Below are 13,270 nucleotides of genomic sequence, written 5' to 3' on the forward strand. Positions count from 1 at the left end.
TGATGATCTAACCTAACAACAATAAGCACGCTGTCTTCTTTGGTATTCAGATTATTGATATTCAAAAAAACACTTTCTGTGCACAGCCCATTACATTACTATTGTATTTAATGAACAGCCACTGAATAGACACAATGCCTTGTCCTTAGGAGGGCCAATACTAGCTGCAGGCAATAGCTCTTGGCCATGTCCTACTGGATGATTGGTGATAAGTGATACTGTATGTTTTTCAGCATCGTTTCCATGTTGCCACGATCAAGGTCAGAACCATAGAGTATGTCTCCCGCTGGATTGTTGGTCCACTGACAGTAGCTTAAACTGTATAGCTGTCTAAGCTATGTGATGTAAAGTCACTGGATAGGCCTGCCTTTCTGCTGACCCGACCTGCTGACGCCACAAAAAATAGACCTATATATTTTGTATATATAACACAGTATGAGTGTGTGTGTGGCAGTGAACTGTATATACACAAATGCCTGCACATGCTTCTGTGTGTGTGTGTGTGTGTGTGTGTGTGTGTGTGTGTGTGTGTGTGTGTGTGTGTGTGTGTGTGTGTGTGTGTGTGTGTGTGTGTGTGTGTGTGTGTGTGTGTGTGTGTGTATATGCAGTCATGCATGCAAAGTGTATGTGTGCACATGTGTTAAGGTAACCCCTGCTATCTAGTCAATTATTTAGTATGTGGAAACAACAAATGAGCCAAGGCACTTGCAGTAGCATAGACCTTTTTTCTTTTTTAAACCAATACTTAGTTGACTGGATTCCGAATGGCTCTCTACATACAGTACTAGATCCCCTCCGGTTTTCACCACACTAAATATCTTCGCCAAAAATCTCTAAGCTTTGAAATACAAGGGCTCAACTGGTTAAGTGGGGGAGAGCGGAAGGCCTGCAGAGAAGTTGGGAGAGGACCAGAAGTGGAGTGGTAGCCCTCAGATGGATCATACAGTCAGCCCAACAAGCACCGTATATAACCTTCTGAGTCGGACTGTACACCATCAGACAAATACCCTGTCCCTGTCCTTCTGATACACATCACATCCATTTGTTTATCTATTTTGCCTCTCTCTCTCTCTCTAAATATTAAATGAAAGCAGTTGTCCCAGACCTAGTTGACGAGTGAATGTTATGCACATCAATGTGTTTCTCTCTCGGTGTTGCAGGACAAAATAAATCACAAAATCACAGGGAAAAAAATCAGCACAACAGCTTGCTGCTCCAACAATTTTACTGTGCATGCACAGTAAAATTGTTGGAGTAGCAAGCTGTTGTGCAGATTTTCTTTTTCCTTTTGATGAAAAACCCAGACCTAAACAAAACATGAATTATGTGCACGGAAATACAAATGAGGTTACATGAGTTAAATTGGTGTGTGAGAGAGGTGTGTGTGTGTGTGTGTGTGTGTGTGTGTGTGTGTGTGTGTGTGTGTGTGTGTGTGTGTGTGTGTGTGTGTGTGTGTGTGTGTGTACACACACAGAAAACTTATGCAAAAGTGTTTAAACTAGATACTATAGCTGGAATAAATATCACTATTAAGGGCAAGTGATGAATGGTTCTGAGAGTGTGGGTTCATCTCGGGCCAGAAGCAGGCGGGCCAACTGCTTTTATTGTACGACAGTGTGATTTTCTTACTTGTCCTGGATTTTATTTTTGAATGATACAGTATGCTGTGCTATTAAGTAATATTTAACCACTTTAACCCTGGCATCCCTATTTTGGACATGGCGAGAAAATACCAAAAACATATTTAAACAAAATTAAAAAACAAATACAATTTTTTTTTAAATAGCAGAAATGCAATCTCACAGCTCATTGGCAATTTTTGCTCTTCGCCGTAAAACAAAGTGGTCTCTCTCTTTGTCCTCCTAATGTTTGTTACCCTTCCCCCCTTCTCTCTCTATTTCTCTTTTCCCTGCAATGCATCCATCCCATCACTGTGTGACAAACATTCACACTTGCAGAGGGAGCTGACCTGAGCACTTTCAGGCCTGCACGTGTGTATGTGCGCGCGCGCACGCACACGCACACACACACACACACACACACACACACACACACACACACACACACACACACACACACACACACGCTCTTCCAAACCTATCCTCCCTTAACTCCACACACACCCATTTAATTATCCCTGGATTTATGCACCTCTCTCCCTCTCTAGGTTGCACATTTCAGATGTGGAACGGTATATGGCGTCCTGTGGAAGGCATCCAGACAAGACTCCGAAGGAGAAAAACGTGCGAGCGGGGAAGAGGCAAGCTCATTCATCCAGGAAACGATGGCAGAGCTCTTAATACCATTTTAAATCTCACAGGGGGTGATGCTGGGCATAAATCCATACTCAACCCCGTAATGACGATCATCATTTAGAACACACGTTTAGAGCTAGCCTGCACCGTCTAAACGCATGGCAGTCCCGCTGCTTTGAAACGCTCAAATTGCCGGACGACTCATTGATCTTAGAAGAAGTCACCTTTACAGGGGAGTCTGGAAGGCCGCACTTTGAGGAGAATTCGGGAGTGCAAGTATGTGTGTGTGTGTGAGAGAGAGAGAGAGAGAGAGGAGAAGGAGAGAGAGAGACGGAATTGGAAGGGAAATAAACCATGCCAATGTTTTAGTCTCTTCAGAAACACGGCGTAGGCAATACAACTAAAACAAACATGCGCATGCATAAATGCAAAGGTATGTGAACACATCACACTCTCTCACACACACGCGCGCGCGCACAATGCCCTGGGTGTCACAGCAACATACAGTAGCAGAGTCAATGATGAAGAAAAAAAACCCTGCAAGTGTTTCTCTCAAGTAGGCCTCCTCCTCCCTATGGGTCGCTACAATTAGAGCACCAGGGAGAATGAGGGAATAAATAAGAAATAAGAATCCTTTGATGTGTGTGTGTGTGTGTCTGTGTGTGCGTGTGTCTGAAGCGAAAGTCAATTTGTGTCAATGTGATCCCCACCACACACATGCACTCATCATTACGACACGTGTGCGTTTCCATAATGCACGTTTCGGCTTTGTACGGGAGCATTCCAGCGTGCACGTGCCCTTTACGCGCGTGCGCGTTTCTTTGAATGTGTATAAAATGGCAATGCAATGCGTGTTTTGTTTGCGGGCGCTCTCGTGCCGGGGCGTGTGCTGGAGAGAGAAAGAGGGGATGATGCTGGGACACTCATGAATAAGGGACTAGAAGTAATGACATATTTGTTGCCCCCGTCTGCTTGGCATTCCCGGCTCATCCATGCATTTTATAATGGGATTCAAGCGCACATTACTGTCCACAAGAGCTAGGCAATCCCATAATAAGCTGCCACTAAGTGTATAGCAGAAGGCTTAGCCTGAAATATGTAGAACGTGAGTATGTGTTTGCGCCTGTGTCTGTGCATACACAGCTGTTTGCTTAAGTTTAACCATGTTTACCATGCCAAGATGAACTTAATTTGAAGAAATTTCGGTTACCGAGGAGGGAATTTAACAAGCACGTGCATGCACACACACATAGTGGCGGAAAAGAAAACGTGTGTTAGTTGTACAACTATGCTCGCATCTATACTTGATGATATTGCTTAAAATACAAGTAATTGAGAATGCAAATTAGATTTTGTTGAGCTCCAGTCTGGGAGGTGTAGTGGTTCAAAGCGTTTCTTCCCCTTCATTAAGTACAACTCATTGTTTTAATTACACTTCGGTTGGGTGTGCTGCTCCACTTTAAATTATTATTTTATTTTCTTACGGATGGAAAAACAAGCATCGGTGGGCCAGGGAGACCAGAGTTTCTCAGAGACTTCATATCTACAGGAAAGGCAGAGTCCCCACGGTCACGCAGAGACACACAAACACACACATATTGTAAGCATAATGTGTGAATGTGGATAACATGCGCAATTGCGCATAAACATGCAGTCTCTCTCTCTCTCTCTCTCTCTCTCTCTCTCTCTCTCTCTCTCTCTCTCTCTCTCTCTCTCTCTCTCTCTCTCTCTCTCTCTCTCTCTCTCTCTCTCTCTCTCTCTCTCTCTCTCTCTCTCTCTCTCTCTCTCTCTCTCTCTCTCTCTCTCTCTCTCTCGTCAAAGATTGTGGGGGTAAACAGTGAGCAAAGGACAGGCAGAAGAGCGGTGAAAAGGGGAGGGGGTGAGCAAGAGAGATGCACGGAGAGTAATAAGAGGAAAAATGTGATAACAATGTGGGGATATTGACTGAGAAGAAGGCGTTAAGTGTCTCTGAACTCTTACGCGTTGGAATAAAAGGCTTCAACAAGATTGACGCATCCTCTCTGGCCCTCCTTTCATTTGAAAACTATAATCGGGATGATGGAGGGCGGCCAGACAGGCGAGAACCTTACAGTAGACAAAAAAGTTAAACATGCGCTGTCAGAGCCAATCATATCAGCTCTAAGTTGAAAGTGGTTGTGTTCAAGAGTTTAGGAACAAAGAAACAATTTCCTTTCCAGACTGTTTGGGTTTGTTAGATGAGAGTACAGCAGTGTTTCTTTGTCATGTTGATTCCTATGAATACGTGCAGTGACTCACTCGCCATTTTCCGCCGCAGTCTGAAAACTCATCTCTCCCAGACTCCAACTCACCCCCCTAGCACTCCTTATTTCTCAGTACTTGTTGCCTATTTAGATTGATCCCCCGGGAATCCTCACACAAACGGACACATTAACACTGAGGATATTACTGTATAGATTCAAAGGGGTATATTTGTCACTCACTTAACCCATTAAAACCAGGAACGCATCTGTGTAACCACTTAAACCATTATTTTATACTTAGCTCATAGCCCAGCACCGAGTGCCGCGCTATGAGCTTGTAGATTTGCTATTTTTGAAAAATCTTGAATTTTTTAAGCAAAAATTGTTAACTAAAATCTTTGCTTCTGCAGGTCCCTGGAACAAAATATTTTGAGATGGGGGATCGGTGGCCAAATACATATGATCTTGGGGGTCCTTGACATGAAACAGTTTGAGAACCACTGACATAGATGCATAGGTTTAAAAGTTAGGATTTAGAAGACATTTGTAGAATCGGAACCACAGGCCTTAATGGGTTAAACAAGTACAAGCAGCGAAAAACTAAGCAAAAGAAGACTACCGGTATTTGAACAAACCACTTGTTACTCTGTACTCTGAACTTGTTTGGTTGCCACTTGACCATGTTCCCTGTTGTCGGTTGACTAGGATTATGCAGCTCGCTCCAATCAGGCACTTAATAGGATGATTGCATAGCATAGGGGCGGCAGTGGCTCGGTAGGTAGAGCCGGACGTCACATTGATGAACTCAGGGTACTTTAATAGGATTTTCAGTTTTATCAATATTTTTTGGAAATCCTATGATCCAACCGTCTTCCCACTCGACAGGTCCTCTGTGATAACCACGCCAAATTTCTCGTCAATCAGTCAGGCGGTTCCCGAGATACGCTGATGACTCACTCACTCACTCATTTTGTGAATGTATAGATAGATAAATTGCGGTTCATTCAGACCACGTTGTCCGAATCAACCAGTTTACCAATTCCGATGACACTGCAGAATCTGGTTTTAATCAGATGAACCCTGGGTACCTCAAACATGTTCACTTCAAACTTAGATTTTCAATGCTTGTCTTGTCCATGACACAGCCAAGTGCCAGAGTGCCCTGTTGACTTGCACGCTGGCAGGATGTTTGAAATGTTCCTTACCTTCAAAAGACACCTTGAAGCCCAGGGAGCCACTCGTATCGTCTGTCTTGAAGTTCAGCCACATCAGATGACTGGTGCTGACTACCAAGTCTGGAGTGCTGGTCCCAGACAGGCTGGTACAAGAGACAGACGACAGGTTAGGTTGACACAGTGTGTTCATTGTTTTTTTTTGTTTTTTCGTGCGTGCGTGCGTGCATCGATGTGTGAGTACTGAGTACTGATCACAAGGCTTATACATTTAGGGATTCAACTTTTTCTTTTTTTAAAGCAATCTTTGGGGCTTGTTCTACCTTTATTGGGGACTCGAACCCACACCACGCTGTCAGACTACATTGAGCCTAATGTCCGGACCGCTAGGCCAGTGGTCCAGGCTAGGGATTTAACAGTTAATGAAACTAATTGATTTAATCAATTATATTTAGAAAATTCGCTAATCAGTTTTCAGGGACACTGTAGGGCTTAAGTGGTTAATCACACTAATCAATTTGGTCTATTATAAAACTCTATTAGATCTTTTACGTGTTGATTAGTTGACATATCGTTCTTCATATTTTTTTTTAAGATTTAAAAACTCACTTCTCGATTAAGCAATTCATTGAAAAATGTATCGATAGAATACTCAATACTAAAATAATCGATAGCTGCATCAGTATATACATTTGTTATGTAAGTGTATGTTGATGGTTTCCTCAAGAGCAAACTGGACTTTCCAGCAGAATAGACTCACTGGGACTGCCATAGATCTTGTTTACTCTGCAAGATTAAAAAAAAAGCAGTTCATGCTTCTACAACTAGTAACTTCTTGTGTACCTGAAATAAATCACACAACTATCTGATCTCATCTAAGCATTTTAATTAAGCCGTAAGTAACTAAAATGTAATACTTTAATCCCAGCTCTGTAATCCAGTTTGAAGACGTTGCAGGAACATGAGAGAGTGCCAGACTTCAATGACAGAAGTTGCCAGTCAATTTTAATCTGATGTCACAGACAGTGGCAGATTTCAGAGGAAACCCATGTGGATAATTGGATGGATTAAGTCATGTTCAGTGTGTGGGAAATGTACAGTATGTGTGTACAGAGATATAGCGTGTCTGCATGCGCCGTATCTTTGCGTGCCTGCTTAGTAACTGTGAGTGTGTGTGTGTGTTGTGTTTTGGAACAACAACAAAAAAAGCCTCCTCTACAAACAACCTTCTTTATCTCCCATCTCTTCCCCATTCCCAGTGGGGCGCGGCAGCCTTCCATAAAAATTGATCTATAAAAACTTTATTGAGGTGGTAAATTTCGGCACAATTAATAACAACATCCTGTGAAATGTTATGGAGCATCTGGCTGGAGCAAACTCCATTAGCTCTTTAAGACTGGGAACGCATCTGTGCGTCATTTTTAGATTTCTCTGGGCTATTCAAAAATAGCAGATGTACAAGCTCATAGCGCGGCACAGAGTGCCGCGCTATGATCTTATAGATCTGCTATTTTTGAAAAATCATGAAAAGTTGCAAATATTTGATTTTTTTTCCCCTTTTTTTTTGCGGACATTTGTAACTCAAATCTTTGCTTCTGGGGGTTCCTGGAACTAAATATTTTACAAATCTTTGCTTTAAAAAAATATATAATCCAAGATTTTGCCACAAATGTTCTGTTTTTTTCAAAAATAGCAGATCTACTTGTATTTCTGCTATTTTTGAATAGCCAAAGAAATCTAAAAATGACACACAGATGCGTTACCGGTCTTAGTGGGTTAGGGGGCATCGATATGCGGCGCACAATATGCGGTGCACAAGGCCCCCCCCCCCCATCACATGGCCCTGATCTTGGTTTTAGCTTTGGCGAGAGGCAGGTGATTGACAGCAAGCCGTACAATCCATTTTTCATGTGCTGCCATCTTGAGAGGTGATGAAATGAAGGAGAAACACTGGGGGAGAAAGAGAGAGAGAGAGGGGGGGAAAGAGGGAACATAACCCTTAGCCCGTATATATATACTGTATATAAAAGGATTCTTATCTTTGTGTGTTTTATGGTGTTTGTATACAGTCTGTTGGGTGTTGTATTGTCTCATAACGGGGGCCACAATGGAAACAAGCTTAAGCTTTTTATAGTGTATTAATCCACATTGGCGCTCTTGAAGGATGACTGTTGTTGTATTTCTAATTATCAATAAAGTATTCTATCTATCTATATTTATACTAAGTTGCACGCTGGTGTTGCATGCCGTTAAATAACAGATCTACAAGCTCACAAGTTGTGAGCTTGTAGATCTGTTATTTACAGCACGACACAGACACACTAAGTATGAATCAGACTTAAAGGAGTAGTTTTTTTCCTTTTTTTCCGTGCTTTTTAACTTTATATGATTGATGATGTTTTACCTTGTGGCACTTTGAGATTCCTTGTGAATGAAAAGCGCATTACAAATAAAATGTATTATTATTATTATTATTATTATTAGTTCAGCCAAAAAATGACTTATTTTCTATCAATTACACACCTCATGAAGCCTTGAATTCACGGATACGTTTTTGTTTCTGTCGAATTCCTAAGCCAATACCTTTGATGACCAGGTCATCGGTCAGTAGGAGACTCAGTAGGAGACACTTTGAGTCTCCTACCGGAGACTCCACCGGTCATCAATTTATTGGTTCAGGAATTCGACAAAAACTAAAAATCTCCATGAATTCAAGGCTTCATGGGGTGTGTAATTGATAGAAAATAAGTACTTTTTTGGGTGAACTACTCCTTTAAGGCACTGGCACTGCACATTGACAGTGGACGAGAGGGAAGTGGGGCAGGGAGAGGAGGCGGGGCAACGTCTCAGAGGTCCTCGAGTTGAAAAGTGAAAGGGTGAGAGGAACTAAAAATGATAGAGAGGCCTGGGCCGTGGCGTCGCGGTCCAGGCACCCTGGTTGAAATCCCTTAACAGACAGCGTGCCGCGGGTTCGCGTCCCGTTCCCGACGGCCTTTGCTGCGTGTCTTCCCCCATCTCTCTCCCCATTTCCTGTCAGCCTACTTTCACTATCCCTCTCCCAATAAAGCTATAAAAAGCCAAAAAAAAAATCTTAAAAAAAAAAAAAAAAATGATAGAGAGAAAGCAGACAGCAGTGGAAGACGGATGGATGGATGGATGAAGGGAGGGCAGCGTGAAGCGAGAGCCCAGAGGAGCCCTGCAGGAACAGGTGGATGATGATAAGGGGAAAGGGTAGGGGAGGAGGAGGGGGGGGGGGGGTCGTCGGGCGCAGGCACTTACACGTGGAAGACCGTCTTCTGGTCTCCTATCACGTCTCCGTCTCCCACCGTCAGGGTGTCGTAGCCACGCTCCAGGTCAAAGTCCTCAAACGTCAGCTTGATCACCTAGATGGGGGGGGGGGGGACATCACCACGACAACCGTGAGCGCTACATGTCTGCTCCCTGCTGACACCAGGTGCTGAGCAGTGACCCAACCCCTTACCCATCTGTCACCTTCTCTCTCTCCCTCTCTCTCTCTCTCTAACCGTTATTTTATACTTTGGCTATTCAAAAATTGCAGATCTACAAGCTCATATCGCGGCACTCGATCTGCTGGTTTTGAAAAATATTGAACATTTTGTGCAAATCTTTGAATATATATATTATTAAAGCGATATTTTTTAACTCAAATCTTTGCTTCTGGAGGTCCTCGAACAACATATTTGACAAATGTTCGCTTTAAAAAATATACATTCAAAGATTTGCACACGTTTTCACAACTTTTCAAAAATAGCAGATCTACAAGCTCATAGTGAAGCACTCGGTGCCGCGCTTTAGTTCTGCTTTAGTTGAGGAAAAGTAAATCTTCTCTCTTTGAAAACCATATATCAAAAATGGTGTAGTAGGGGACGGGGTTCAGTGTCTTCTTGCTCAAGGACAGTTCAACACTAATATAAGCCAGGAGGAGCCGGGGATCAAACCGGGGAACCATCCAGTTCCCAAGTGGTCGTTACCTCCTGAACCCCTGCCGGGCTGACACCCCATTATAATTCTGTCTAGGAAAATAAAGAGAACTCCGATTTAGGATGCAAAACACGATCTTCGATCCATCAGGTGACTCAGACTGGGACTTTTTTGTTTCTACACTTTTCATTATAAGCCTCAGTGATTCTTTTCCTAGAAAAAAGCAGCGATAGAGGACTGATCTTGTTTATTTTCCCAGCGAGCCCAAATGCTTCAGTCCATGGGACCATATGTTCAACACCCCCGGTTTCACCTCTGTTTCACTGCAGCCACCAACTTCTTTCTCCAAGCCAGTTACCATGAACTCTCTCTCTGTCTCATCAACCATCTGATTGCCTGCCAGACGGTCCTCCATGCTTCCCCTTGCAGGTCAAGTGATAAGATACTTCGGTGTGTGATTCGGTGTCACGTGCCGATCTACAAGCCCCCCCCCCCCCTTCTCTCTCTTTCTCGCTCACACACACTCTCTCACACACACGCACATACACAAACACATACACACACACACACACACACACACACACACACACACACACACACACACACACACACACACACACACACACACACACACACACACACACACACACACACACACACACACACACACACACACACACACACACACACACACACACACACACACAGCGTTGGTCACAACCATAGACCTCAAAAAGAATGGACAAAGTGACGCCATTGGTTTCTACAGACCCGTTGTGAAGCCTTTTTGAAGCCGATTTCAAATCCGACATCTTTCTATATCTGGTCCGAAATGCTAACGGAAATTAACGCCAATGGCTGCAACCGCAGCGAGGGCGGGTCTTCACTTGGTAGAACCAATAGAAACCCTAGAAACATACCCTACTTTATCATTAGTTTTCAAATGAAAGGGACCAGAATTGACTCAATGCATATCTTTATGATTTAAAAAAGACTTTAAACTAGAGATTGAAAACATAAAGTATTTAAAGGGTAATAAAAAAAAGTAAAAAGTCCACCCAAAGCCTCATTCAGCTGTATTGAGATTATATCGTATTGCGACCAGTAGAAGGTGAAAAAGCTACATCTGCTGGGCCATTAATAGGAACAGCAGTCTGAACGAGAACCAGGAAGTGAGCTTCAATTCCAGCGAAGGGGGGTTTGCCCCTTGGCCACGTCCACAAATTGAATATCCATCTTGATAGAGTGAAGAAAGAGCTACTAAAAAAACAAAATCTAATCAAATCATGTGAATCTCAGGATCCGTATGGGAATGACATGGCTCACATGTGGATCTTGGACTTCATGCGTCCAGGATGTAACATCAGTCAACTATGACGTCAGTGGTCTACAGTATAGCATCTATGATGACACATGACAGCAAATTTGGGCAAGGTTTCATCTTGATCAGAGCCTCACTGACTTCAGTAAAAAAAGAAAATAAAGTTATGTAGTTCAAAAATGATGAAACAAAGGTGGACAAAAAAAGAGTGGAGGTACTGCTATGGACTTTCTGGTAGTGTGCACAAGAGATTTGGCACTTATCGGTCCAGCGGCTCGAAAGATTAGCTCCGGACACACAGACAGACATGGGGGAAACAGAGAACAAAGTAAGATAACACATTAAGGGAAACAGGTGGCGAGCCCAGTAAATATGGGCAATGAATTCAGGTTCATCTCCAATATGATGGTTCACAAAATGTCAATTACCGAGGGAAGGGGAGGGAGGAAAAACAATGAGATGAGAACAAATGATAGGAGATACTTAAAAAAAAAAGAAAGCAAAACAAGACTTGTTTGATCTTCTGTTTCAAATTGGCAGCCACTGAATTCTGCCAGAAATCCTTAATGTTTTTTCACAGAGCTGCGAGTGCATAGGACCCTAATGAAAAAGCTTATAAAAATGCAAATTGCATTCTGTCTAATGAAAATTGCCACGGTGGGGGAGAGAGAGAGAGCGAGATAGAGAGGAGAAGGATGGAGGGAAGGCACAGGTCAGATCACCAGATAAATGGGAGTCTCCTCCCGCGAAACTCATCCGCCATCTGCCAGCCAACAGGTGAGGGACAGAGAGGACAGACAAGGGAACAAGGGATAAAAAAAGAAGGTCAAACAGTATAAGAACAGCGTTCCTATAGATGAGCCTTTGATGTGGGTATCATGCTTACAGGTATTAAGCGCCCGGTGGCAAAGGGTAAACAAAAAAAAGTTAAATAAAAATTAGAAACACGTGCACTTGGTCGGCTCAGGACACGAGGGAGGAACAGGAGCCAACTTTGCTTGTGCTGTCTTAAGGTTGTATTTAGATCTATAACAGCTGTGTCATGCTCCCTCACGCGCACACACACACACACACACACACACACACGCACACGCACACGCACACGCACACGCACACGCACACGCACACGCACACGCACACGCACACGCACACGCACACACACCACCGTTCCCACCGGAGGTTCTGCCTCATTCTCTTTCCTCTTTCCTGACCCAACGTCTCCTCTGGCTGAGGGCCGTCCGTGCGGACGGGCAGGAATAGAACGCTGTTTCATCTCTAAAGAGAAAGAACAGCCGCGCTCTGTCTTCATCAGGGCCGGACGGCAGGCCCGAGACAGCCCAAAGTGCCATTGTCTTGTTTCCGCCAGCTGCCCACCAGGCGTACCCAAGGGGGTTGTGAGTACGTGGGGCACGCGGAAGGTGTGTGTGTGTGTGTGTGTGTGTGTGTGTGTGTGTGTGTGTGTGTGTGTGTGTGTGTGTGTGTGTGTGTGTGTGTGTGTGCGCGCGCGTGCACGCCCACCTTTCTCGGCTCACCTCACATGGTCTCCTCCTCGTTCAGCCTGGCGCGATAAAGGAACAGATTTGTGGAAAAAACATTTTGTTTGAGTTCACGGAGGGATCTTTGGCAAGCGGGCGGCCGCGTTGGCCTTGAGCACGACTCCCAAAGTCATCGGTCTGAACAGAGCTGCCGTGTCACTTTCATGATATCCTCTGAGCACACTTTCTTAAATCTCTTCCATTCTTCTTCCGTCCACCTCTGTCCCTGTCCCCTCGCCCCACCACAGGTGGTTCTAATAACGCTCTTTGTCTTGCGTTGACACCACTCTTGCATGTATTTATTTTTTTGCCCTGTTCCACACCTCACACACTTTATTGTCCCCTGCAGAGTCTTCATGACATTCCTTCAAAAATGTTGTTAAAGCTGCAATCCATAATCCATGGAGCATATCCTTCCCAGGATTTGAACCCAGGTCTCCCGGCACGGCACAGAGAATATCTACCATTGATCGAAGATGGGACGCCTGCATGATTGGGCAGGGGACATATTGTATTTTGAGCTTGGGGCAATAGCAATTGTGTCAACCATTAGTGTTCCTACCTAAACACAGGGTCTGAATGTATCAACGGGAAAGCAGGGAGACCAACTCCAACCACCACAGTTGAGTTAGTAATATTGTATTAACATACTGTACCATACAGCATGGTGAAAGGATATTTTATTCACACACACAAAAGTTCAGGATTGCGGCTTTAACCCATTAAGACCGGGAACGCATCTGTGTCACTTTTAGATGTATTTGGGCTATTCAAAAATAGCAGATATACAAGCTCATAGCGCGGCACCGAGTGCCGCACTGTG

General features: G+C 43.9%; 1 protein-coding gene across 1 annotated transcript in view; it reads right to left on the minus strand.

The window, feature by feature from the left end:
• The window catches only part of csmd2 (CUB and Sushi multiple domains 2), a gene marked incomplete at both ends in the record, with an annotated part of 366,782 nt that overhangs the window by 174,651 nt on the left and 178,861 nt on the right, over positions 1-13,270 (minus strand). The window contains 2 exons of the mRNA XM_084080385.1: positions 5,683-5,795; positions 8,929-9,032. Of these exons, the coding sequence (XP_083936511.1) occupies positions 5,683-5,795; positions 8,929-9,032 (217 nt within the window). The remainder of the gene's footprint in view (positions 1-5,682; positions 5,796-8,928; positions 9,033-13,270) is intronic.

The sequence above is a fragment of the Gymnoscopelus microlampas genome (assembly GCF_963454915.1).
Source record: "Gymnoscopelus microlampas genome assembly, chromosome: 15".
Taxonomy (NCBI): domain Eukaryota; kingdom Metazoa; phylum Chordata; class Actinopteri; order Myctophiformes; family Myctophidae; genus Gymnoscopelus; species Gymnoscopelus microlampas.